General features: G+C 46.1%; 12 protein-coding genes across 12 annotated transcripts; 5 read left to right on the top strand and 7 right to left on the bottom strand.

Moving 5' to 3' along the window:
- The first annotated feature begins 948 nt into the window (after positions 1 to 948).
- Positions 949 to 3,441, top strand: C8R40DRAFT_1135060 (uncharacterized protein). Its single transcript, XM_046229331.1, has 2 exons — positions 949 to 1,043; positions 1,098 to 3,441. Exon 2 carries the CDS (start codon positions 1,195 to 1,197, stop codon positions 3,412 to 3,414), a length of 2,220 nt encoding a protein of 739 aa, XP_046079453.1. The 5' UTR covers positions 949 to 1,043; positions 1,098 to 1,194; the 3' UTR covers positions 3,415 to 3,441.
- Positions 3,442 to 3,610: 169 nt separating this feature from the next.
- C8R40DRAFT_1177853 (uncharacterized protein) lies at positions 3,611 to 5,503 on the bottom strand (the record flags this gene model as incomplete). Its single annotated transcript, XM_046232749.1, has 9 exons — positions 3,611 to 3,825; positions 3,888 to 3,942; positions 3,994 to 4,057; positions 4,105 to 4,280; positions 4,331 to 4,433; positions 4,484 to 4,597; positions 4,645 to 4,708; positions 4,760 to 5,439; positions 5,487 to 5,503. The coding sequence occupies 9 exons, from the start codon at positions 5,501 to 5,503 to the stop codon at positions 3,611 to 3,613; spliced, it is 1,488 nt and encodes a 495-aa protein (XP_046079452.1).
- A 151-nt stretch (positions 5,504 to 5,654) lies between these two features.
- C8R40DRAFT_1163979 (Ctf8-domain-containing protein) lies at positions 5,655 to 6,197 on the top strand (the record flags this gene model as incomplete). The annotated part of the gene is made up of 3 exons (XM_046230434.1): positions 5,655 to 5,846; positions 5,901 to 6,066; positions 6,115 to 6,197. 3 exons carry the CDS (start codon positions 5,655 to 5,657, stop codon positions 6,195 to 6,197), a joined length of 441 nt encoding a protein of 146 aa, XP_046079451.1.
- Positions 6,198 to 6,731: 534 nt separating this feature from the next.
- On the bottom strand, positions 6,732 to 7,520 carry C8R40DRAFT_1074838 (uncharacterized protein; the record flags this gene model as incomplete). The annotated part of the gene is made up of 3 exons (XM_046226770.1): positions 6,732 to 6,926; positions 6,985 to 7,169; positions 7,223 to 7,520. The coding sequence occupies 3 exons, from the start codon at positions 7,518 to 7,520 to the stop codon at positions 6,732 to 6,734; spliced, it is 678 nt and encodes a 225-aa protein (XP_046079450.1).
- A 530-nt stretch (positions 7,521 to 8,050) lies between these two features.
- C8R40DRAFT_1135050 (uncharacterized protein) lies at positions 8,051 to 8,353 on the top strand. The gene has a single exon (XM_046229330.1). It carries the CDS (start codon positions 8,087 to 8,089, stop codon positions 8,267 to 8,269), a length of 183 nt encoding a protein of 60 aa, XP_046079449.1. The 5' UTR covers positions 8,051 to 8,086; the 3' UTR covers positions 8,270 to 8,353.
- A 1,285-nt stretch (positions 8,354 to 9,638) lies between these two features.
- C8R40DRAFT_839697 (uncharacterized protein) lies at positions 9,639 to 11,759 on the bottom strand. Its single transcript, XM_046236405.1, has 11 exons — positions 11,743 to 11,759; positions 11,624 to 11,685; positions 11,316 to 11,561; positions 11,234 to 11,263; positions 11,088 to 11,174; positions 10,948 to 11,038; positions 10,765 to 10,897; positions 10,503 to 10,704; positions 10,276 to 10,448; positions 10,080 to 10,222; positions 9,639 to 10,014 (listed from the first exon to the last, which is right to left on the bottom strand). The coding sequence occupies exons 3-11, from the start codon at positions 11,529 to 11,531 to the stop codon at positions 9,746 to 9,748; spliced, it is 1,344 nt and encodes a 447-aa protein (XP_046079448.1). The 5' UTR covers positions 11,532 to 11,561; positions 11,624 to 11,685; positions 11,743 to 11,759; the 3' UTR covers positions 9,639 to 9,745.
- A 396-nt stretch (positions 11,760 to 12,155) lies between these two features.
- On the bottom strand, positions 12,156 to 14,651 carry C8R40DRAFT_1135032 (uncharacterized protein). The gene is made up of 3 exons (XM_046229329.1): positions 14,116 to 14,651; positions 13,996 to 14,058; positions 12,156 to 13,944 (listed from the first exon to the last, which is right to left on the bottom strand). The coding sequence occupies exons 1-3, from the start codon at positions 14,355 to 14,357 to the stop codon at positions 12,423 to 12,425; spliced, it is 1,827 nt and encodes a 608-aa protein (XP_046079447.1). The 5' UTR covers positions 14,358 to 14,651; the 3' UTR covers positions 12,156 to 12,422.
- Positions 14,652 to 14,911: 260 nt separating this feature from the next.
- On the bottom strand, positions 14,912 to 15,388 carry C8R40DRAFT_839730 (uncharacterized protein). The gene is made up of 2 exons (XM_046236407.1): positions 15,368 to 15,388; positions 14,912 to 15,293 (listed from the first exon to the last, which is right to left on the bottom strand). The coding sequence occupies exon 2, from the start codon at positions 15,252 to 15,254 to the stop codon at positions 15,039 to 15,041; it is 216 nt and encodes a 71-aa protein (XP_046079446.1). The 5' UTR covers positions 15,255 to 15,293; positions 15,368 to 15,388; the 3' UTR covers positions 14,912 to 15,038.
- Positions 15,389 to 17,345: 1,957 nt separating this feature from the next.
- C8R40DRAFT_1062136 (folate-sensitive fragile site protein Fra10Ac1-domain-containing protein) lies at positions 17,346 to 18,228 on the top strand (the record flags this gene model as incomplete). The annotated part of the gene is made up of 3 exons (XM_046225455.1): positions 17,346 to 17,434; positions 17,491 to 17,617; positions 17,692 to 18,228. The coding sequence occupies 3 exons, from the start codon at positions 17,346 to 17,348 to the stop codon at positions 18,226 to 18,228; spliced, it is 753 nt and encodes a 250-aa protein (XP_046079445.1).
- A 184-nt stretch (positions 18,229 to 18,412) lies between these two features.
- C8R40DRAFT_1074834 (uncharacterized protein) lies at positions 18,413 to 19,364 on the bottom strand (the record flags this gene model as incomplete). Its single annotated transcript, XM_046226769.1, has 5 exons — positions 18,413 to 18,483; positions 18,535 to 18,655; positions 18,708 to 19,060; positions 19,113 to 19,295; positions 19,355 to 19,364. 5 exons carry the CDS (start codon positions 19,362 to 19,364, stop codon positions 18,413 to 18,415), a joined length of 738 nt encoding a protein of 245 aa, XP_046079444.1.
- Positions 19,339 to 21,408, top strand: C8R40DRAFT_839718 (S-adenosyl-L-methionine-dependent methyltransferase). Its single transcript, XM_046236406.1, has 6 exons — positions 19,339 to 19,726; positions 19,778 to 19,924; positions 19,971 to 20,081; positions 20,134 to 20,358; positions 20,409 to 20,732; positions 20,784 to 21,408. The coding sequence occupies exons 1-6, from the start codon at positions 19,469 to 19,471 to the stop codon at positions 21,120 to 21,122; spliced, it is 1,404 nt and encodes a 467-aa protein (XP_046079443.1). The 5' UTR covers positions 19,339 to 19,468; the 3' UTR covers positions 21,123 to 21,408.
- A 115-nt stretch (positions 21,409 to 21,523) lies between these two features.
- On the bottom strand, positions 21,524 to 22,742 carry C8R40DRAFT_1177846 (uncharacterized protein; the record flags this gene model as incomplete). The annotated part of the gene is made up of 2 exons (XM_046232748.1): positions 21,524 to 22,050; positions 22,109 to 22,742. 2 exons carry the CDS (start codon positions 22,740 to 22,742, stop codon positions 21,524 to 21,526), a joined length of 1,161 nt encoding a protein of 386 aa, XP_046079442.1.
- Between the last annotated feature and the right edge of the window lie 108 nt (positions 22,743 to 22,850).

The raw sequence follows: 22,850 nt of genomic DNA, 5'->3' as shown, positions 1-22,850 counted from the left end.
CTCTCAATGGCGTCCGTCCGAACATCTCTAACGCGCAGCACTAATCGATCGAGTGCCGAGTGCCATTCGTAAACTCCAAGGATCTCTTAGACCCCTTTCCACCCTCCTCGATTACTATCTTCAAAAATTGTATTTCTCCAATATCCATCGTATCCGAATCACTATCAAATGAAGCTACGTTTCGAGCTAATATGCTATGGGATTTCCATGCTATGGTGGAACATTGGATTTGGAGAATGCAAGCTTCTGGATGGTCTCGTTGTGTCTCGCAGCACCATGGCACATCAAGGCTAGTTTTTCAACGAGTCTGACACGAATTAAAATGTGAACGTTATTCATTTTCATACTGATTTCTGTTTTCCGGGGAGGATTTTGATATGTAGGTGTGGACTCAAGTTCAAGAGCAGGAGGGAACAGAGTGTCCGCCAGTCTTTATATGGTCGGTTTTGTTCGAAATCAAAGACCCTTCAATGGGCGTTCCGCTGGATCTTTCAGAGGACATCATGATTTTTACCATGCGTGACCGAGCTTACCAAGTTTACCAAAATTTACCGTCATAAGATCATCGAGGCTGTCCATTTTTCCACCAGGTTCAGATCTATCTATCGATTTTCACTTCACGAATGTATGCGGTGTTCTCTGCAATTGATTGACTGCCCATCGACTTGAAGTGACATTTTTGCGTTTGTCTGATTGTAACAGCTGATTCCCGTCGCTACTCACAAGGATAATGGCGAGGGAAAGTTTAAAAACTAGATAAAGCAAAAAACGCTATGCTACAATGTGTTTGAGCGAGCGATCGGCAAGGCTGCTGACCTCGTGTGTTTCGTGTCCAAAAGGGAACGAAAGCCCTTCTGCTTCCGGGCGTTTCAAGTTCTTGTTGACAAGTGCACTTGTGCCTCCATCAAATGATCCTAAGTGTCACAACCTCGAGCTATAGCTGCCCAAATTCTTCTCTTCCTTGATGTCTTACTATCACCATTAGCTTGTGATGAAAGTGTAAATCTGGTTGCTCTCTGTTTACCTACCTTTTTTTGAAAGAGGTGCGTTTGTCCTGCTGTTGTGCGTTCAAGTTATATGAACTTTGTTCTTGTCAGTTTAAACCAAACTTGACTGTTCGTAAGCAGGCAAAGGCTACTTGATCTCAACTCTGTTCATAGCGGTTAACATTTGATGTAGAATTGAGGCTTTGAGATGGCCGTAATGACCAGTCAGATGCCTCCACCATTAGACGGCTCATCTGATTCAATATCTCATTCCTCTGTACGAAACCGACGCAATCTGAGGAGCTTGATTGCCAATTCGGCTTCACGAACCAAGTCCCTTCCCCCTGGCGTACAGAGGAATACTCTTCCTACCGGTGCTGTAGCACGACCGCCTGTACTGCCTCTATCATCAGCCCAGGCAGATTCTTCTCAATCGCAAACATTTTCAGCGTCTCAGACTCGACCAAAATCAACTTCTGTCTCTGTCACATCATCTGCTCGGCCAAGTCCGCGATTCCACGTTACCAATCCAACAGAACTACCTCCATCAACAAATCCCAACAAAGTCTCAGCAGCGAAGTCGCATGAATTGAACAGGCCATTACCTGCACCCGTATTCAGCACAGGTTCGGGTTCGGAGGGCAACGTTGCCCGAAAACAATCCGGTCCCCCTTCGCCTCCGCGTATCAATACAACAGGCCTACACCTACAATCACCACCTTTATCTGCTGCCAGTAACTGCAGTCCATTTCCGTCAGAGTCTAACTCCACGGCGTCTTCAACATCTTCCTCCACTTCTTTCACTCCGAAACGCATGTCAAAAGTGATCCTTCCAATTGGGCCTACGCATGTACCTGCACCCCTTCCATTACACGACGCCTCGTTTCACAACGAAAGAACAACCCCAGTATCTGCCTTATCTTCACCATCGGGTGGTACGAGATCAGTTGTTCGACCTCTCCCTCCCCCTCCTTCATTGCCCAAACTTGTGGGGGCCTCATTAGCAGGACCACGACCTCGTTCTTCTTCTCGTGGAGCTTCGTCGAAAGTTCGTTCACGCACTAATTCAGCCGTCGGTCGAGGAGATGTTATTTCTCGACCTCAGCTTTCTTTTGACCCTACATCAAGCTCGTACGTCATCAAAACGGCTAACGAGGTTAATGGTCAATTTTCCACTATAGCCAGCGGTGTGGAGTCGATTAAGAGTGGTAGTCGAAGTCGAAGTGCTCGCATGCATACACACAATAGATCACACAGTGCGCAGACCAAAAACTTTTCTTCCATGATTCTGCACGATGTCAGAGACATTCGGGATACATCCTCGTCGGTATCTAGTTCAAACGACCATTCTGTTGTGACTAGGAAAAGCAAACAAGTCGTACGGTCTGCCCCTTGCTCAGATACGGAAGAAGGCTCCTCTTTGTCCAAATCGGTTAGGACACGACAAAAGCTTGTGCTGCACAATCCAAGCTCCTCCATGACTGTTCGTTCAGCTCCAACCTCGGATACAGAAGACTCCCCTACCTACGAATTGACTTCTTCTCCTCTACTCTTGCCTCCCACAGGCTCTATCAAGGATATGCTGCCGAAGCCTCTCACAATCCGGACTGACAATATACTTCAACCACTGTCCACCAGACCCGCTTTCCTTTCAACCCAAAGTAATCCTATTGAGCCACTTACGATTGCTCGGCGTATTTCACCTCCCAATCTAGCGCAAGGATCTACCTTTAAATTGACCTCACCACCTCTTCCATCTTTGACTGAAGATATTGGTTACGCTGATGCAGGTTTTGTTGACGATTCCCGGGTCTACGCTGATGATGGGTTTGATGGACCAGGTGGTCTCGGTGCATTCAGCACCTCTGTAGATCCAGATGTCGATCTGGACATTGGGGAAATGGTATTCAACTCACGTCCACCATCAGGCGAGTTCATGGGTCCTTCCGTCATGGATTTGGACATGGATGCTCGTGGCAGACACGCTTCGAGACCAACCCCAGTCCCTCGCTGGAAATCTGCAGATTCTCATGCGACGAACGCTGATTTGCAGAGGGACGAACATGGGAAACATGCGGATACAAAGAGCAGACACAATGCTTCTCGTGGGAGTCGTAGCGCCAGTCAAGCGGTGATAATGTCGAGCTTCAAGGCACATGTTCATGTGCACCCTGTTCATGAGTTAGAGCTTGGTCCCAGTCCTATCAATATGGATTTGGAGCCTGAGATGGTTTTTTCGAAGAATCCAAGGTCATTTACACCGTTAGGGTCTGTTCCCGGGGTATTGGACATGGGCGAGCGCAGGTATATTCGCGGAAAATGGAGATCACCGAGCCCTGTTACACCGACTGGGGCCGTCCCCCCGCGAAATCCAGCAGCTGGACAATTTGCACCCGTGAGGGCGAGAGGGTTTTATGAAGACTGGTAGCACTAGCATTCTGTAGCGATTATCTCATCGTTTTTTGATTTTGTATCTGTACATATATGTATATATCCATATTTCTTGTTTTGCATTTTGCTGGGAAGGTGACTAGCGCTCTAGTGAACATATACTTACATACTTTGTAAAAAAAAAACTTACGAAGTACATAGACAATTGTTCTCTCTATAGGTATGGTCTGAGTCTATCGGACACTCAAACCACTCAGACCAAAATCTGGCTTAGCACCTGAATCATTCACCCCGACACTGTTGAAAGGATCCCGAACACTGCCCGTACGTGCACGCCACAGTTGAGTATAAAGGGTCTTGATCTTTTGTAGCTCAGTATCAAGCGCGGCTGTCTTCGAAGCAAGGGCGAGGAAAGTTGAATGTTGTGCTTGCAACGTGGTCGTTATACCTACGAAGAGACGAACGCTCGTCAAACTCAAGACTTGGATGTAAAAAGAGTAGTAAACGTACCTTGTGGAGTGATATGTGTCTGGTTTGACATGGATGATAGTTTACGCTCAATTTGCTATGGGGGGAGAATGAACACGCAATGATTCTGAGTTAGATGTCATCGTACCTCGATCGTTGCTCTATACCAGACAAGCCGTTCACGTATTTGATTCGTAACTCGAGTGAAGAACCTGCAAACTATTAAGCATTTCATGTTTGTGAAAGAAGCAAAGCTCACTCAAGGGGAAATGAGGCGTGGTCTTTCAGATAGGCACCGTTCATTTGAGAATTCTTGAATCCATCTACTATTCGTGTGGATATAATAGTATCATGTACAGCCTGATCTGCTTTCGCTTTCAAGTCCCTGACGACATGGAGGTCGTTTCGAATCGTTGATGCAGTCTGGTTGAGATCCTACACTCATGTTATTCAGAGAAATGAATACTGGAAAACGATGCACGCACTTTTTGCACCACTCGAATTAGCTCTTGGCCTGTCGTTGCCTCCTCACCAAGTTTCTTCTGCCGAAGATCCTTGCTTATCTGAATTCGCCCTTGAATATGGGAGCTAGGGATGAAATTCGCTGAGAAATTCTTGTTTTTTCTAAATTAACATACTCGATCTCCTCGAAGGTCTTCTTGAGCCCTTCCGATAAGTCGTTGAATTTAGTGGTCCTCGAAAATGGAGGGGGACCTGAAGGCTGCTGGACAGCAGGCGCACCGAAGTTAGACCTAGTAAATGTTCAGAAGATTGATGTACTTTCGTATGTGAAACTTACTGTTGTAGAGGCTGACCAAGTTTTTGACCAAACAATGTCGAACCTCCTCCACCTCCAAATCCTCCTGGGAATTCAATCGGATATCAGGACGATTATTTTGAGCATGAAAACGCACCACCTCCGCCAAAAGTACTAGTCCCTTGTTGCTGCTGTTGTGCAGGTTGTCCAAATAAGCTTGTACCTCCAGCCGATTGTGTTGCTTGGGCTGGTTGACCGAATATGCTCGCTCCAGGGGCCGGCTGCTGGGTCGATTGTCCGAATATACTCGTATTAGCGGCAGGTTGTTGCGTAGATTGTCCAAAGAGGTTACCACCAACACCCGTCGAAGGTTGCTGCGTCGATTGCCCAAAAATGTTCGTACTCCCAGCGGCTGGTTGTTGAGCAGGTTGCCCGAACAGATTACCAGTTGGCTGAACAGCGGGCTGACCGAACAGACTTGTCCCTGTTGCTGCTGGCTGCTGTTGAGTCGATTGTCCGAATAGACTGGATCCTGCCGCAGGTTTTTGAGCGGGTTGCCCAAAGATGCTTCCTCCTGCAGCGGGTTGCCCAAATATACTTCCTCCGGTAGCTGGCTGCTGCTGAGTCTGGCCGAATAGACTACCGGCAGGTTGCTGCTGCTGCTGATTTTGTTGGCCAAACGCATTACTGCCACCAAATGAACTATTTGCGGTTGAAGTGTTAGTTTGTGGCTGGGATGACCCAAAGATAGAGTTTCCAGTAGTATTAGGTTGACCAAATAATGAGCTCCCTGTGGCTGGTGGATTGTTTGGCTTTGCGCCAAAAATTGAAGCACTACTGGAACAAATTAATTGAGCTGATTAGGTTCAAATATAGGGCAGTACTTGTTGGTAAAAGCCATCCTGACAGCAACTTTAAGATGTACTGCTTCAGTGCTTGGGTTAAATTTGGAGAGTACCCGTGAGAAATCGCGTCAACGCTCCTCAACTGCCGCCGTTCAATACATGCAGGTCCAATATCGCGTTGTTGTTTTTTCTACTTGATTAACTACCATGCTCATACCCGTGACATTCGATCGACATCCATCGACATCCTCTTTGCAAAAGCTACCACCATCACTCCTAAAGATATCTCATGATGAAGTGGTCTTGCTAGACCTCCAAGGGGCACTCGAAGTTGACTCCTCACATCCTAATGAACGTGATGGCAAATTCATTGGAACTCTGACTATCGATGATGACATGGTGAGCGCAAGCTGTTTGGTATATCTATGAGGTTCGCTGATTGCTGCATGGCAGAAACGGTCAACTCTTCGAATTGGGCATCATCTCATTGAAGGAAAGCTCGTCAATTTACCAAAACCATTGGCTGTGCTTCATCGATCACCAGCACCAGTGCGCATATCTGATTCCCGGTGGACTGGCGAGGACAGTGGAGGGGATGAGGATGTGGTAATGGACGATCGTGAGGAAAGAATAGTTGATTTTGAATCAAGCTCGACTTCCCCCCCAGTACAATGGAACACATTGGCGATCGTTAAACGTAAAATTATATTTGCGAAACGACCAACGCCACTCGCAGGAAGACTAAATTGAAATTGGGCCAGGTTGCTGGAGAGACGAAGTCTTCTCAAACTCATATCAATCAAGCTCAATCGAGATACGAAAGACCATTTATTTTCATGTATTGTAGAATACGTGGAGAGTATGAGTAACAGAGGCGAAGAACATACGAATTCAAGGCAGCGAGAGAAGAATGCAAACTATGGGTAACTGGTACAATGGGACGACGATATCCGATCACGAAGATATTTGGGCTTTTTCCATGATTTGGTCTATAGGTATACTGAATGAATCAGAATGATATCAGAGAAAGTAAATAGAAAGGGCAATGTCGGTGACTCACCATGTATGGAATTTCAGCCAGTCGCGTTGTTATGCGAATACAAGACGAACAAGATCGTTGACGGTGCAACACTGAGTAGGTTTTTATGATACAAGTACGCAGCGGGTGCATACATTCTGTACGATGATGATACACCCAAGAGAAGAGACAATACAGGAAATGATAGTTGGTGCAAATGAAAGTGGAGAGATCCTGCAAGCTTTGCGGAAGCTCAAGAAAGCACATCAGTTGAAGCCATCAAAATGGCCCTTTAGGATTCTTTCGCCCATTGGAGAAGGAGCACGGTGTGGACGGGCTGAAGAGGTAGTAGTTGCGCGTCTATGTTTTGTGTCGCGAGGGTATGGAAGGTTTGGAGCTGTTGGGCTCACAGCAGTGTTGGGAGGTGCTTCAGGAATAAATTGAGGTGTACCAGCGAGATGCTACGAAACAATTGTTTTTTAGAAAAGCTTTAGTGACAGAATCGAGCGTTTAGCCAACCTTGCCAAAAGCAGGAGCGCCGGTGCTGAGGGAAAGACGCCTCAAAAGACCAGCACCTCGCTCCACGTGAGATTCAGGTAGTCCAGAAGTGTTGTTAGGCTGGCTGAAACGATCGGCAACGGTCATACTGGCTCTACGAGCATGGTGCGCAGCAGGAGGCATTGATTGTTGATTGCTTTCATCTTCTACAAAAGAGGTTGAATATAGTTGCTGAGAAATAACACGATACTGGACATACCTTCGAACACGGGCGCGGGACCGAATTTACGGAAAGGTAAAGTAGCACTGGTCTGTGTTTTTGTGGGTGATTGGGCAAGAAAGTACGAGAGAATCGGCGAGCTTCCGGGAGAAGGAACTGTGATGCGAGGACTAAGCCCGGATAGTGGCGTTGTCAGTTCTGAGGTGGGACTCATAGAGCTCGATGACCCAGATGACACGGAGGCAGAACGACCTCTGCGATTGAAGGCGGGGTTGACGATTGGAATTGGGCTAGACCGCCTGATGCTACCATCAGTTGAAGAAGATTTATTGGACATGATTTCTGAAGGAAAGAGATATATTCGTTAAGTATTCAGGTGCAGTGGTGGAAGAGATAGAGAAGGAGCAATCTGGGGGTCAGACGACTTTATATATCAGGATTGTGGGGCGCTGACTCGCCGCTGAATATTTAAATTTGGATCTAGATCTTTGATCTGTAAACGTCTAGTTGTATTACGTAATCCTTGACCTCTTCTATGACTCTCCCAGGCCCAAAGTCGCAGTTCGAGTTCCTGGTGCTGGACCTCTAATTCCATACGTCTAATGATACATTTTCTGTGGCTTCAACAAGGTGATTTCAAAACCTTCTAGTCTTAGGCCAAGTATCGATAATTCATCTTCTCAGACGCGCTCTACTAGCCAAATTTCTTTGACCTCTCCTCATTCACGCAATTATCAAGCCTTCATGTCCAATGCTACAAAATCACAACACTGGAATCCAACTTCTGAACATAACAACGCCAAAAATTAATCTCGCCGTTGATTTCTACCAAATCACGAGGAAGATTTTAGAATCTTTTGATGGTTTACCCCAGAAAAAGTAAGCAAGTACACACAAGTCTAAATGCTTCTCCGATCTATCATCTGCTGGTCTCCACTGGCCTTCCTCTTTGCGCCAAGTCCCGTGCGAGTATTCACTTGTATGGGAACTCACAATGAGACCTCTACAGTGCCGCGGCGATCCCTCCCTTGTAGATTTCATGGCAAACTAGAGGTACCTCAGGCTACAGCCTTCGAAGCTACATAGACGACCCGAGACAATCCAAGACTCTTTTAGAACTAGCCACAATACTGGTCATGCGTGATCACATCATCACTCATCATCAGCCTTGTAAGTTACGTCTGAGTGTACTGGTCACGGTCGAATGCACCCCATTGCTGACTGGAATTTGATCCTTAGTAGTCACGACGGATATCGGGATGGTAACATGCTTGCCAAAAAATGATGACATGTTTTTGATACGTTCTGGAAAAGCAGCTTTTCGGTGGCAGAGAAGATGCGCCGTTGAATTGGACACTATTGGCGCTACCAAACTCTCTCACATCGTAAGAATGCGAGAGATTCTAGATTCGTAATGCGCCGTCTGGAAGGCAGGATTGGACAAGAAATTTCGACTGGTGTGTTGTAGACGTGTACCTTGTTTTCTCAGTGAATTCCTTCGCCGCCGGTATTGCTTCTTCAGCAGCCATGAGGAAATAGAATTAGCTGAGAAATCAAGCCTTTGATTAGCTGTAAGCGGTAGGCAGTCTTGTCAATGTTCAAACTTTCAAGGCAGGCTCTTAGTCCTAACTCTCTCAAATTTATGCAGTCCTCCGTCAGCATCGTCCTCGTGAAACTGCTTCTATCTCTCTATCTCAGCGCCTCCTAAACATATACCGTAACGCATACAAGTGTTGTATCTGATCAGTTCCACAGTTGGGTACTTAGCATAGAACCTTTGGTCAGATCTATCAATAACCCACCGCCAAGCTTTGATGTAAATGGATATAGCCGCAGTGCTGCTCGCTGGTGCAACGATACTCAGAAGTATTTGTGTACAGGGTATGTATGGTAGGAGGCAAGGTATGTAGTGGGAATTCTTCAGCGGATTAGTATTCCAGATCATAGTGATTATGCACTTTCCATCCGACATCATTGGAATAACTGCCACTGAAAATGTCTAGCTAGCACTAAAAGTGAAAAGTGGTAAGATGAGATTGGGCAAGAAAGTATTGTATTCCGACTTAGCCCCCCGCAACAGCCCCCAACTGTTATAGAATATATCGTAGTACCAATCACTGTGGGGATGAGCCGATTTCCTCGAGGCGAAAATGTGGGTTTTATCTCGAGGTTATGTACAAAAATATGGCAGCAGATATTTTGAAGGAATTGAGCTGAGGTTATGGTAAAATTATGAAAAGATAATTTAAAATAAGCACGGCCCCCCGCCAAATTCACGATAGCTTCACAATAATCGCCACACGAAAAGTTTTAAAATTCGTGCCCAGGATTTTTGATGAATTTTGGTAAAAATCCTTGCATTTTCTCTAGATTTTCACCGCGAAGACATTGGCTCATCCCCACAGTGAATGCTTATTCAAATCATCTTCCGAACTCGACCATAGGCTATCGGATACTTCGAGTGATACACTTATACAGATGATCGCATCTTCTTGGATGCATATGTACATACTGAAAAAAAAAATAATACATGCTAGAATGTAGAACTCAGCGACAGCGTCATTATACCAAGGGTAGAGTTTTTATTATGGACCAATTGAAGGGTCCTTCGAGCATTATCACTTTCTGTGCAATAAGAGACTTGGCATGCTCCTCAATCTTGAGCAACTTGACGTAAACATCCTCTCTAAATTTCTTCGTATGAGAAGGATTCTGGCACCAGATCTTCTGCATAGTTGGAACTGATATCCGAATTTTTTCCAAGACATCCATCACAAGCGAGGTAGGTGCATCTGCGGTCTCCATGAAATTGTATGCGCAATTGAGATACCCTTGGTAGGAGTTATAGACTGTATTAGTAGATATGCAAGACAAAGAATGAATTACTACAACTTACAGGGATGATTCTCATCGTCTTCGGGTAAACAAGCTGCAGCTAGAATGTAGAGTTCCATGGCAGATGTATAGTGTTTCCTAACAGTCTCGACCTTTTGATCTTTACCGAAGTTGCCCAACATATTGTGATACAATGCCTTGGAACTACGAAGGTTTTGGTGTGCGATAGGAAATAAATTTTCAATTGAATAACATACGCAAATGCATTTCCTTTGATATTTCCGAAAAATGACAGGTTGAATCCTGGGTCAGAATGGTCGAAATCGTTGGGGTCATACGGATTCTTCTCCAGATCTTGCAGTAATGCGTCGGCTTCTTCAAATATGGTTTCGAGAAGTTCCAAATTCTCTATGCCAACACGGGCAGAGGCCTAGAAAGAATTTATTAATACTTAGTATGAAATCAAACATTGGATAATACTTACCCCCATGAGTGTGTCTAGATACATATTCCAAACACCTCGACGAAAGCTCAAATCAAATATCACACCTCGTTCAGCCTTAGGAACATCTTTCCAAACTTTTCGCCCCCAGTTTATCATGTTCAACGCATTTCTGTGAAATTCGACTCCGAGCTGAAAATTATTACCCACTCGAGATATGACAAAGCCGGCTATAATCCAATGTCTGCAAAACGAGAAATAAGTAAAGGGATTTATCAGCTACATTTGGCGCACAACGATGTACCTGACGATGTGAGTTAGAGCCGGGCGAACACTATCCCATCCCTCTTTTCTCAAACGCTTCATGACTTCCCCTTGAAGAATTTCCGGACCAATGTCTGGCGACCACGCTTTGAAATGATTTGCCTCAAACCTAACTTGATGATAACGTGAGCAAACTGGAACAATACGGTAACAATCAGGCTACCTTGGTCGTTCAGTTTCATTAAAAAATCACTTTCTTGAACACGGAACACCCTCGAGTCTCTCAAAAGTGCATTACTCATGTCCTGAAGAACCTATCTTCCTCGTTAATCGTTGAACAATATATCAATAAATGAGCCACACCCCCAATCTGGCTTTGACGGTTTGTAAATTCTCGGAGGTGCCTACTCGCGTCATTTCTTTCAGTTTTCCGGAGGCTTCCATAAAGTCCTTATACAGGATGCATAACCTTGAAGCAATCGCCCAATGTTGAATGACAATATACACACCTTATTAGCAAAGAAAATTGACCAAGCACTCTTTAAAAATGAATCAACATCATATAGAGAGACTGTGAGGCAAAGAACATACGCTCCGGGAGACAACACTCGATTTAGACAGGATGTTCTCAGCAGCTTGCCAGGGCAAAAGGCCAGAATCTATTTTAACCTCGATTCCGTTCTCTGGCCTGCCAGTCCATGGTACCACGGCTTTGCGCGCACGCGCCAAGTTAACCTCACATTCTTTTTTCAGCTCGATTGGAGGCGTAGGAAGTTCAGATAACACTTTGATTGTTTTCTCATACATTGTGACGCTCTGAGCGTACTGACCTATGCCCTACACGATTCAACGCAAGCGATGAGGGGTTTACCGCTGGTTATAAAAACTGAAGGATCTACCTCCAAAGCAGATGCAAGTCTGAACCACCCTTTCGTCGATAAGTTGGATCGATTTCCGTCGCCTGCCAACATATTCATTGAATAAAAAGTAGTGGCGAGGGAGAATTAGAGTCGATCACCTTCCGTGCGTCTTCCAGAGCATCCATATACCTCAAAGAGATATTATTCGATCATTTGTCACGATTAGCAAAGAGATCCAAACGTACTGGCTCATTGCTATTCGACAAGCTGCTCGATTTGCGTACAGAATTGGGTTATCATCAACACCCAGAAGAATACCCTCTGAATATTTAGCGCAAGCTTCAAAATACTTTTTCTGCACAAAGAAGGCATTTCCCTCCGTTTTGAGCTTTTGAATCTCGTCTGTCATTGTTGTCTGTATTGGATGAGAGTTGACACGATAGAAATTTTGAAGGAAGCCACGAGGTGGAACATATTGATGGCCAATCAACTGAGTGACCATGTCGAACGTATACACTTCGACGATCGAAGGTACTGAAGCACCGAACGTTAAGACAACGAAACATTGCAAGAACAAGATTTCGGAGAGGTTTATTCCAGTTTTTTTTCTTTATGTTGTATAGCGTAAGCAATGAGTGTGAAGTCTGGACAGTAAGATATTGCCTTAAAATGAAAGAATAGTTCTGATGCTCGAATGTAAATATACTATGGAAAAAGGAATGAGGATGGTATAAGTAGAATCCATATGAATATCAGTTTTGTGAAGCTAATGATACAGGGAGCAGAAGAGAGTACAGGCACACTGATCACCGAGGAATAACAAAATGGAAATATCCGTTCACCCCATGAACGCCATTTCCGTCATTCTTCTGGTCTCCTCGTCTTCAATATGACTAGCCTCGAGCAGAATACTACCCCGACTGTGGATCTTAGGACTGAGTGCCTGCCGGGGTACCGGTACTGGCACTGTATGTGAAAGAGAATCCTTCGACTTCACACTCTGGGTGGACATCGAAGAGTTGATACTTTGACCGGCCAGAGAAGCGGGTACTGTCGGAGAGGGGGGAAGATTCATTCCGTCGAATTTGAACGAGGTCGGTTTTTTGAAAGAGCTAGGCTTCCGAGATAAAGTGCTAACAACCGATTGTCGAAAATTGGCTAAAGAGTTCGACCTGCTCATCTTGCCACCTGCTTGTTTGTCCGAGGAAATCTTGGGAGACAGTGTACTCCCTTTATCCGAAGGGGGCTTGCGCTTCTCATTCGGTGAGTGCAGGTCCACTCGAAGCAAAGGAGCACCCGTATGATTTGTTTCCTCCTCCGGTATATCATTGATTGGATTATCATCCATTGAATTTACTAGTGTGTGTCCCTCTATAGGGCTTTCGACAATGACCGGCACGCTTGGTTCGTTTGCCCAAGTTTTCACCAGCGGAACGGGTTTAGACTTGTGTACAGCATGACTGAGAGATGATTCTGAGGTTAGCTGTGAGGACGTGTCGAGTGAGGGTGTGGCGATTGATCCAGATTCGTCCGAATCAGAACAGCTGTTGATGACAACAGAGGGACGAGTCGGACGACTATCGCTCTGCGATTTCGGAGAGGCTTGCGCACCTTCTTCGGAATGTTTGTCTGTAGATGACGGGGGTGGCGAAAGGGCACGAGGTGGCGTTGGGGATAGACCTGACGGGGCCGAACTAAGATGCAGATCGACTTCATCCGGTGATGTATGCGAGATATTTGCAGGGCTTAAAGAAAGCGGAGATGTCTCTCGAGACAAAATTTCTACCGAGTCAAATATATCTTCAAGAGGCGAAGGAGGCAAGGGAATAGATTCTGGGTCTACGGGGGTGGGAGGCAGCTCGCGAGTCGGAGGTGCTTTTGGTTGAGCAAGATGAGCACGAGACGAAGATTTTCTAATTGATGGAGGTGGTTTCGGAGAAGATGGCGGAGTTGAGCCCTCCCGAACAGCTATCAAATCTAGGGATCCATTGGCAGGATCCGACTTAAGCGGTTGGTCAACATTTTTCGAAGCAGAGCTAGGCGACCACTTAGAGTCTGCTGGGTCATTTGACTGAATCTTAACCTCCCAAGCTTGCTTGATCCGTTCCGCTTCACTTGGACCATCAGCGTATGCCGCTTGTGGGATTGGAGACAGCGGTAATAGATTATCCTGCTCACGTTCCAGGGCACTCATATCTTTGGGTGGAAGGAGACCTCTCTCACGGAGAGCGGCTTCGCGAAGCTGTCTAGAGTGAGCTGAAGGGACAGGAACCCGAGAGCTATGTTGTAGACTTTGCGAAGAAGGTTTCCTGAAGGTAGTAGAGAGCCGCTTTGCAATTTTGGTCGAGCGAGGTAAACGACTAGGGTGCATATGAGCAGAAGTAAATAGTGCGGACGTAATGAAATCTTACTCAGTGTTTAATTGCGCAACGTTCTTCCGTTCGACAGGTGTTGCAGGCTCGAGTTGCACACTCCTACAATATAAAGATTTGAGATGAGAGTCTTGGGCAGAATAGGCGTAAGAGACTTACTTAGAAACTAGATTTTCTGAATCGACTTTTTCGTTCACCTCCGGAACATCAGACGAAGTTCCCAAGGCACTTTCACGAATGTCGATTTTCGAGCTGGATCTTGACAAGAGCCCAGTGATAAATGAGATTTTTCCCTTCATCGAAAAGGACTTGAGAGAGGATGGATTAGATTTCGTCGAATTGATGCCCTTCCCTTCGTTGAAAAAAGCAGGCCGAGGAGGACTCGTATCATGAGCGAGCATTGCAGTCGTCGTGAGTGAGCAGAGGGTTTCTGCGGATGAATGCGCAACCGGTGGGGATGTCAACACAAGCTGAAAATGTGCGAATTATAGAGTTCGACAGTAGATGCTAGCTAGGGTATAGGATGTATATCAGGCGCGACGTGAACAGCGAACAACTCGCTGTTGAGAACAGCGTTGAAAGGAAGAGAAGAAAGAAGGGAAACCTCTATGCATCTTCTGGAGCTTTTATACACACACATATTCATTCGCTACACGGTCGGGTTTCGGCGGAAAGCACTGAAATTCTGTTCCAGAGTGATCTGGGGAAATTGGGAGTTGCCGCGTGACCTTTTTGATGCGAAGCAGTTGAAATTTCAGATCGAGATCTCTGTTTATTTCCCCATTCATCGAAATCCACCATATGTGTATAACTCTGCCAGGTTGACATACTCTATGGCATATACCAGGCAGGGCCCAGGGCCTACCACTACAATCATGAGACCATTGAGCTTCAGAGCTTCAAGCTTCATCGCTCAAAGGAATGACCGTTCTCATACTTTCGCTCTCCCTTTTGAGCATCTTAAGAGTCAACTTCGACCGCAGCGATCCGCAGTAACTAGGGGAAACGGAGCTAAATTCTCAAAACTACTTCCGGTCTCTTTGAAACGTCTGCTTTTCATCTCATAGCTTTTCCCTTGTCATTTACAAACTCTGGGAGACCACGAAGTCAGTAAACTTCTTTGGGAGTTTATATACGTGATATCTTCTGAATCTTTCTTTGATCCGCGGCTGCACTGCGTACAGTCGCTCAAGAAAGCTCCATAGACAAGTGAGTCCAAGACAGAGACATAGAGAAACGCCTCCTCTTCCACGGCCAATTATTTTCTCCAGAGGCACCCAGAGTAGCCCTGAGTGCATTGCCGTATTTCCAGGTCTTCGCTGGGTGAGAAAGTAAGAGTAAGTCGGTTTCAATTCTTCAGTCTCAATCCTTGGAAGACCGTTTCATCTTCCAGCTGAACCACATCTTGGACCCATTAAATCACTGCAGCGAAAATATGTCCAGGTGATCAGATCATCGCCTTCTCTTACACTCTCGCACCGAAAGATTGGATGTAATCATTTGCAGTACCGAGGCTCAAGTCGCCGCCGGAAAGGTGAAGGTGGCGAGGAGGCGTCGGTCGAAACGGATGGACGGATAATTCGGTTTGAACATAGGCAACATCCTGTATTTGATATGAAGTGGATTTGTAGGATCGTAGGCAGGGAGAGTCAGGGAGAGTGCACACCTGAACCCATCGACCTCAAGGCTATGCCGCACACACAAAGAAGATCATATCATACATTCAAGGTGTTCAAAGTATATAAATGCTAGCGCTTTGAGTATTCGCTAGTTGGTTTGCAGTGTGTTTGTTTTTTTTGAATTTTTGAGTCTACGTTTGGGAATATATTTTTAAGAGCCAGTCACTTGGCTCCGTGCAATTGAAAGCGGTTTGGGTATATAATGTGCTATCGGTGGCAAAGATGGGGACAAAGAGGGACAAAGATGGAGATCATGATGAGAGAAGGTTCAAGGGCCAAGGGGTACATAGGAACTAGGGGAAGACATACAACACTTCACCTCAAGTTGATGCCAGACGGGTACCTGCAACGATATATGACTTGAATGTGAAGAGCGATAGGAATGCGAGCAGTCATGCACATGGCGCGCCTCCGAACAGAGAAGGAATCGAGGAGTGTTACAAACCATTTGAGCCGTCTCGGTTGAAGTTGAATGCCGAGAACTGGAGAAGTTTATTATCGATATGCGAATTCAGTATACATACTGACCGATCTATCGTGCGGAGTTAGAGCTAGATGAAAGTTGTGTAGTGAGCTTAGTATACTAGGTTTTACTTAATGTCACTGGAGCACCTTTTTCGAGCTTCTTGTAGGGTTGTGAGCTTGTGCCTTGGATTCCAAAGCTTTCCACTCACGATGCCCCGACAGTTGCGGGACCGGGGAACATGACAGTGCACGGCAGTGGTACCGAGCAAGAACGTACTCCGGTAGATAATTAATTCGCATATGAAGCGGCGTACGCCAATGCATACGAGGGTTGCGCTTGGAGGATTCTGGTTTGCGGTTACGTGTCGTTTCTCCGGGGATGGTTCTGATTGACCCTCGACTCGAAAGCCTGTCGAGATCTGATTTCATTGCAATTTTTCTGACAACTACATGTGCTGATCATTGTATCATTATTCCTGTAAACGGACTGCGGACCATGAGCTTCAATAAACCGAAGAGCACAAAAATCACTGAACACCTCGGGCGCTGTCATCAATATTCAATGGCCATGACTTGATTACTGCCGCAGATCGTCATATTCATATTCCCAGACATGTAAGTAGATAGCAGGACAAAGATGCGGACACTCCGACTCAATCTTGCACAAAGCGCAACACGCCAGCTAACAATCGTCTCCAAGATTCTTCGGAATATGAGTACGATTTTTCCGGGTTTCTGTATATGTACCAATGCCAACGACCTGGAACCTGAGAGTCCAAGACCAAATTCGAAATCGCCGTATACACCCGCATCGAAACTATAATCGGCCGCGATTGAAGACTTGAGATTGTGGCGTACAGTTTCCAACAATCATACTCTGAGATATCAAGTGAAAATTCGAAAGGTATACATAACCACTGTCCAGGAAAGCCGAAAGTGCATGGGTTTTGAATGCCTGCCGGTCTATGTACGAGGTCATTGAACTTGGACAAGTTGCCAAAGTTGCTCCGCCACACGATACTATTGTCAGTCGATCCGTATTACATTGTTCATCTGCACTTGAAGAAGCCGATTTCAACTTTCATGAAAGCCTGTGACGATTGAGAGGTGCTGCGTTCAGGAAAACGAAGGAACCTACTGTAAGGAGGAAAGGAACTTGAAAGAAATAAAGAAGCCGGTTGCCCGAAAGAGCCACTACATGAATGAGCGCTGAAACGTGACCCACCATGAACGCCTTCACTGTACATGGCACTCTACCCATATGGAAGCTCTTCGAAGGGCCACACAATGCCCCAAGGGAAGACGGAATTCGAAATCCTTAGAGACTCACACAAGTATGTGTCCAATGATTCCTGCTTTCTTTTTCACAAACATATCTGTCACTACTAAGATTCCTGCGCGAGGATGAGGATGACAATAGCCATCTCTCTTGGGAAGAGAAATTGGCCTCCAAATATTACTCAAGTCTATACCGGGAATTCGCTATGTGCGACCTCAAGCACTACAAGTCTGGAAACGTAAGCTGTAGAATTGTGATAGGAATAACATTGACTGATTGCCCATGTATTGCGTACATCATTGTCGCCCATAGTTTGCGCTGAGGTGGAGGACGGAAGACGAGGTACTTGCTGGACTTGGAGAATCCTCATGCGGAAACACGCGATGTAAACACTACACTCGTACATCGACCAAATACGACAATCGCTCTGAAGTCAAGAAACCCGCTTTGTCGACGCTAGAACTGCCGTTTGCGTACTCGGAGCATGGGGAGAACAGGTCCGCGTTAGTCAAAGTGGTATTATGCGCGAGGTGTGTGGACAAGCTGATGTGGAAACGAAGGCAGAGCAAGGACAAAGAGACAGAACCAGATCGAGAGTCAGGACGAACAACAGTCAAAAAAGAGGAGTTGGAACTCGACGTGTTTAGCCCTGATAGCAAGAACGACGAGGATAGAGGGCACGGTGTGAGCCCTCATGTAGATGAATCGAGTAGAAATAGGAACACAAGGACGGATCGTTGGGATAAAGAGGATAGAGAGAAACGACCCCAGATTATTTCGAAGCGAAGACATTCCCGTTCCCGATCACCCCAATCTCACATAGAGCGAAAGCGATCCAAACACAGATAACGACCTGTGTAATTTCCTATGTAATTTCCCGTGGCCCACACTGACGGTGAGGTTCGTTTATGTACCGAGTTGATATGAATTCAATAAGCACTTAAAGTTATACATATCAAGCAAAAGGAGGGTATCGATATAGCGGATATATACGAATACACTGTGAGTATGAATACAATTTGTGAGTGGATTCTCATGCCCAATTGTCGATCAACGAGTCTCGCATCTCTCCAATAACAGCGGTAGAATCTTGACCTTGTAATTCTGTGAGAATGTTAGAAACAGATACAAGGATGAGAACAAGTTTCTACTCACTAAAGGTAGCCTCAATCACGCTGATTTCTGTCGCTGTAGTCTCGAGACCAGTGAAAGCGCACCAATCGTTAACCACCAAACCTGCACCGATGACATCTGATCCACGATTTACTGTTCCTGCCTGATGTGGGATGTCAAGGATAAATCGAACAGGTCACAGTTTCTAATCTTACCACCAATGGAACTTGCAGCAGACTGCTTAGCTCGTCTTGATCCTGGATGCTCGTTTTGGGGTGCACAAGGCCTCCTTGATTAGTGATAGCACAATAACTGCCAACTAATACGTTATCTGCTATCGTTTGCCGGAATACCTCAACTTTGAGGACATCGGCGATGATTTCTTCTGTTTCTCGATCGACATCAGGATGCACGAGGGCGACGTAGTCATTACATGCAATAACGTTTCCAAGAGCAGACAATCGCTCTTCAACTCTTTGAATTGCTACAGCATCGGGTAGAGAGTTACGCAGATGTTGTAACTCTTGATCGGTTGTTGTTGAGGGAACAAGTAGACCATGTCGATTACCTGAGCAAAAATTTTGGAAATGGTCCAAAGTAGTGAAAGTTAGGAAGCGTACCAGCAGTCAATCGCCCTATTATCCGTGTTCCGCCGATACTTGTGTGTACGATGGGAATGACATCGCCAAGCTCACTCTCAAAAGCGGAGTAGAAATTTGTACTGCCTTGGATAGCGGCCAGACAGTAGCTGTTTGTTAATTTTGAGAAAACACCGATGTCACTGCTGTTTTCAAACTGGATGCCTGGAGAGGATAAAATTTTTAGAGATTGTACAACTTTTGACCGTCAAATGTATGCGTACGAGTAGCCATGATTCGTGAGATGCCTTTGAGATGTGCTTATATTTCCGATTGCTTTCGATAGACGCGGTCGCGAAAGGCTTGAAAGGGAGGTATTGGCCTTATAAAATTTGTAGATGGAAGAGTGGTTTTATTCTCTCAAATCAGTCATCTGCATCAGGCCGGTCCCGCCGGCTCCGAGAAAAATTCTCGACTTGACTCTGGCAATGTTTCGTTTACTACTCAAACCACCAAAAAGGCTGGGTCTAACACCAAAACCTGTCTATAATTCGGCGACGAATCAATGGAGGTCAATCACCGCGTCCGCAATCAGGCTCTCAGATGCTGTTCCGCCTGTTACTTCCATAGAGAAATTGATACTTGAACACGTCAAGGCAAGGCTTCGTATGAACCTATGTCATGTCAAGCTGAAAGAAAGTAAATAGGCTGTAGGGCCCATGTCATACGCGACCTACATGCAGTTCTGTCTCTCGCATCCCACGGAAGGCTATTACATGAAGTCTGCGAACAATATTTTCGGAGCCCAGGGCGACTTTATCACTAGTCCCGACATCAGTCAAATCTTTGGAGAAGTACGTCGTTGATGGGTAGTAACAAAGTAATATTGAGGGAGTATAGATGATTGCTGTTTGGTTGCTCTCGCAATGGGAAGCAGCTGGTTGTCCTCCGAGTATACGATTGGTCGAACTTGGTCCTGGCCGAGGAACATTGATCACAGACATACTGCGTGTAAGTGCCGTTTCATTGTTTTCTACTGATATGTGATTAAAAATGCACTCAGGTCATCACCACTATATCAAAGAAGTTGTCTCAACCATTGGCTGTCCAGGTTCATCTAGTGGAAACCAGTCTTTTTCTGAGAGAAATACAGAGTAGACGTCTAAGCGTGGCACCTACTTCCGTTCAATGGCATGAATCTATTGACCATATAACTCCTTCCGACGACTCATTTACCATGCTGGTGGCTCATGAATTCTTCGATGCTCTTCCTGTCCACGTATTCCGAGTGAGTTGCTTTTATTTTGCGACAGAGACCTTTTCGACCGATGGCAACAGAAAACCGAAGAAGGATGGAAGGAGATGATGGTATCCTCCCGAATAAATAAGTCCGAAGATGCAAATTCAGAACAATATCCTCGTTTGCAGCATGTCCTTTCCCCAGAAACGACTGCCATTTCGAATATTTTCGGCAACTCCTCATCACGGTTCCAGTCTCTTCCCGTTGGGTCTGATCTAGAGGTTTCGCCCACGTCGTTTAGACTCGCACGCAAAGTCGGCGAATTATTGGCTAAGAGGGAAACACCCACTAGCTCGTCGCCCGGTGGTTGCGGTCTAATTATTGACTATGGTCGTGACCATGCGTTCGGAAGCTCTCGTAGAGTAAGCTTGATCCTTGATTGGAGAATGCTGCAGATTCTGACTACTGGATAGGGATTCAAAGACCACGACGTCGTCGATATATTCTATCGTCCAGGAGAATGCGATCTTACTGCCAATGTTGATTTTGCGTATCTGAAGGAAGCCATGCAAGATCTAATTCCAGTCTACGGACCCATGTCGCAAAACACGTTCTTGTCCCAGATGGGTTTCACGATACGACTGGAACGGCTGTTGCAAAGCAACCAAGGTGATCAGGCGAAGACGGATCGTATTTTCGAGGGTGCAAAACGTTTGATTGACCCTGTCCATATGGGAGAGGAGTATTCGGTCATGGGTATCAGCACTAATGAGGGTCCAATCCACCCTTTTAGCGTGTATCATCCGCAGTGATGAGAGTTCTTGCTGGCGGTAGAACGGACCTACGTATGCTTCTCACCTGTCAAAAAACGTGTTTACATAGTATGTAGGTAGGACTCAGATGAGATGAAGACCGCGAGGTTGTCGACTCGACAAATGTAAATGATACTTTGACCTGCTCAGTACCCGGACAAGTGGAAGAAATTATCATACGTCCAAACGGTATGTAACATTGTAGATGCAAAGTACGTTCGGGCGGGTATGTAAGTTATTTAAAAAATAAATGGGTGGCACCGTCAAAACAAGTAGGAAAAGAACACTGGTCGACTGCCTGAATGCTGAGAATGACAATGAAGTTCTTGTGTAGCAAAAAATACGGAAACAAGCAGACAGTCCAATCGAAAGCTTTTCTAGACATTGCGAGGAATATACAGCTACCGCGCGCCGTAGTTATCGTACGCCGCCTGCGGTCCGGGGGAAGCTCTCCCCATCGGAGGCGCGGGTGATGGGCCTCGCATATCATACCCTGGTGCGGGACTCATCCTCCCCATCATACTTGGGCCTGGGCTTGCTCTGCCTGAGGCACCCATTGCACCCATCTGCGTCATCGGATACACTTCGCCGGGTTGGGGACCCCACCCTGTGTTCGAACCAGGCTCATTGAATGTTCCTGGGACTGGTCCTCGGTAAGGATCGTAATAGGCGGCGCCTGCGGAGGGATCATCTCGGTAAGGAATGGGTTGATTAGGATTGAGATGAGGAAGGGGAGGCACGGCGTAGGGGTCATTTCCAAGGTCGGGGGTAGAGTAATTCGTGTGGGTATTGGTGGAGGGTGCACGCGAAAGGGAAACCTCGGAACCAGTATCGAAGCCGGATCGACCGGTGTTATGCACAGGAAGAGGGTGAGAATCTCCGATATCAGATGAATGGGCGTTCAACTCAGGCCACTTGATGGCTTCATCTATAGAGTATGGGTTCAGAAAATCTAGCTCGCGCCTATATGATTTCGTACGACTCACTATCATCATAGTCACTGAAACGTTTTCTCGTGAATTTCCAAACGAAGAAGGATATGATACCCAGTAAAGCAACGCCGCCAGCGACTGACAGACCAATGATAGATCCGGTACTCAGCCCACTGCTGTCATCGTCACTGCTATTGTCGGCACCCGAAGTAGCCGACGAGGAAGCTGATGCACTAGTGGCCGAGCTGGCTGGTATAGTTTGGGTCACAATCACGGTTTCACCGTTCGCGGCCGTCGATGTTACAACGGACCGCGTTGGAGCTGCAGTGGCAGAAGTTTGCGTGTTACCTGCCGTGGATTGAGCGCTCGTCTGAGAGGTTTCACCTGTGGAAGTAGGAGTTGTTGCAGATGTAGGAGTGGCAGATGTAGCTGTAGTTGATGAGGTAGTCGACGTTGGAGGAGCAGTGGATGATGCTGTATTGCTGGTCGCTGTTGCCGAGGTCGCTGATGATGATGATGAACTTGTGGAAGTATCCGAAGTGGTAGCAGCGGCAGAGGTTGTTGCGTCTGTACCAGTACCAAGGATGTCAATACGAGCTACAAGCTTCGCCTCATGCGCAGCTCTTGTGGATTGAACAAGAGCAAAAGCGAGAAAACATGAGAGGATTAATGATCTGGATCCCTTCATTAGTATGCAAAATGACTTCAAAGCCACAGATAAATTCTTGATATGGTAAAAAGAAAGAGTTTTGAGTTCAACGTCCTGGCGTGAAAAGGGAAAGGACAGGTGAATTTG

This window comes from Lentinula edodes (assembly GCF_021015755.1).
Source record: "Lentinula edodes strain Le(Bin) 0899 ss11 chromosome Unknown C8R40scaffold_71, whole genome shotgun sequence".
Taxonomy (NCBI): Eukaryota; Fungi; Basidiomycota; class Agaricomycetes; order Agaricales; family Omphalotaceae; genus Lentinula; species Lentinula edodes.
Note: the sequence above shows the minus strand (reverse complement) of the source record. Positions and strands in the feature narration are given on the sequence as shown.

Bases quoted from the DNA above. Each gene is read 5' to 3' on its own strand.
- C8R40DRAFT_1135032 (XM_046229329.1), bottom strand. From the start codon at position 14,357: ATGCTCGCTCATGATACGAGTCCTCCTCGGCCTGCTTTTTTCAACGAA. The intron at 14,059-14,115 runs GTAAGTCTCTTA...TTTATATTGTAG, and splicing joins TCAGAAAATCTAGTTTCTAA to GAGTGTGCAACTCGAGCCTG. The intron at 13,945-13,995 runs GTAAGATTTCAT...TATGCACCCTAG, and splicing joins GTTGCGCAATTAAACACTGA to TCGTTTACCTCGCTCGACCA.
- C8R40DRAFT_1135050 (XM_046229330.1), top strand. From the start codon at position 8,087: ATGCTTCTCCGATCTATCATCTGCTGGTCTCCACTGGCCTTCCTCTTT.
- C8R40DRAFT_1135060 (XM_046229331.1), top strand. From the start codon at position 1,195: ATGGCCGTAATGACCAGTCAGATGCCTCCACCATTAGACGGCTCATCT.
- C8R40DRAFT_839718 (XM_046236406.1), top strand. From the start codon at position 19,469: ATGGAAGAGTGGTTTTATTCTCTCAAATCAGTCATCTGCATCAGGCCG. The intron at 19,727-19,777 runs GCAAGGCTTCGT...GAAAGTAAATAG, and splicing joins TGATACTTGAACACGTCAAG to GCTGTAGGGCCCATGTCATA. The intron at 20,359-20,408 runs GTGAGTTGCTTT...CGATGGCAACAG, and splicing joins TTCCTGTCCACGTATTCCGA to AAAACCGAAGAAGGATGGAA.
- C8R40DRAFT_839730 (XM_046236407.1), bottom strand. From the start codon at position 15,254: ATGCACTCAGGGCTACTCTGGGTGCCTCTGGAGAAAATAATTGGCCGT.
- C8R40DRAFT_839697 (XM_046236405.1), bottom strand. From the start codon at position 11,531: ATGTATGAGAAAACAATCAAAGTGTTATCTGAACTTCCTACGCCTCCA. The intron at 10,449-10,502 runs GTAAGTATTATC...AATTCTTTCTAG, and splicing joins ATCTAGACACACTCATGGGG to GCCTCTGCCCGTGTTGGCAT. The intron at 10,223-10,275 runs GTATGTTATTCA...AAACCTTCGTAG, and splicing joins ATCAAAGGAAATGCATTTGC to TTCCAAGGCATTGTATCACA.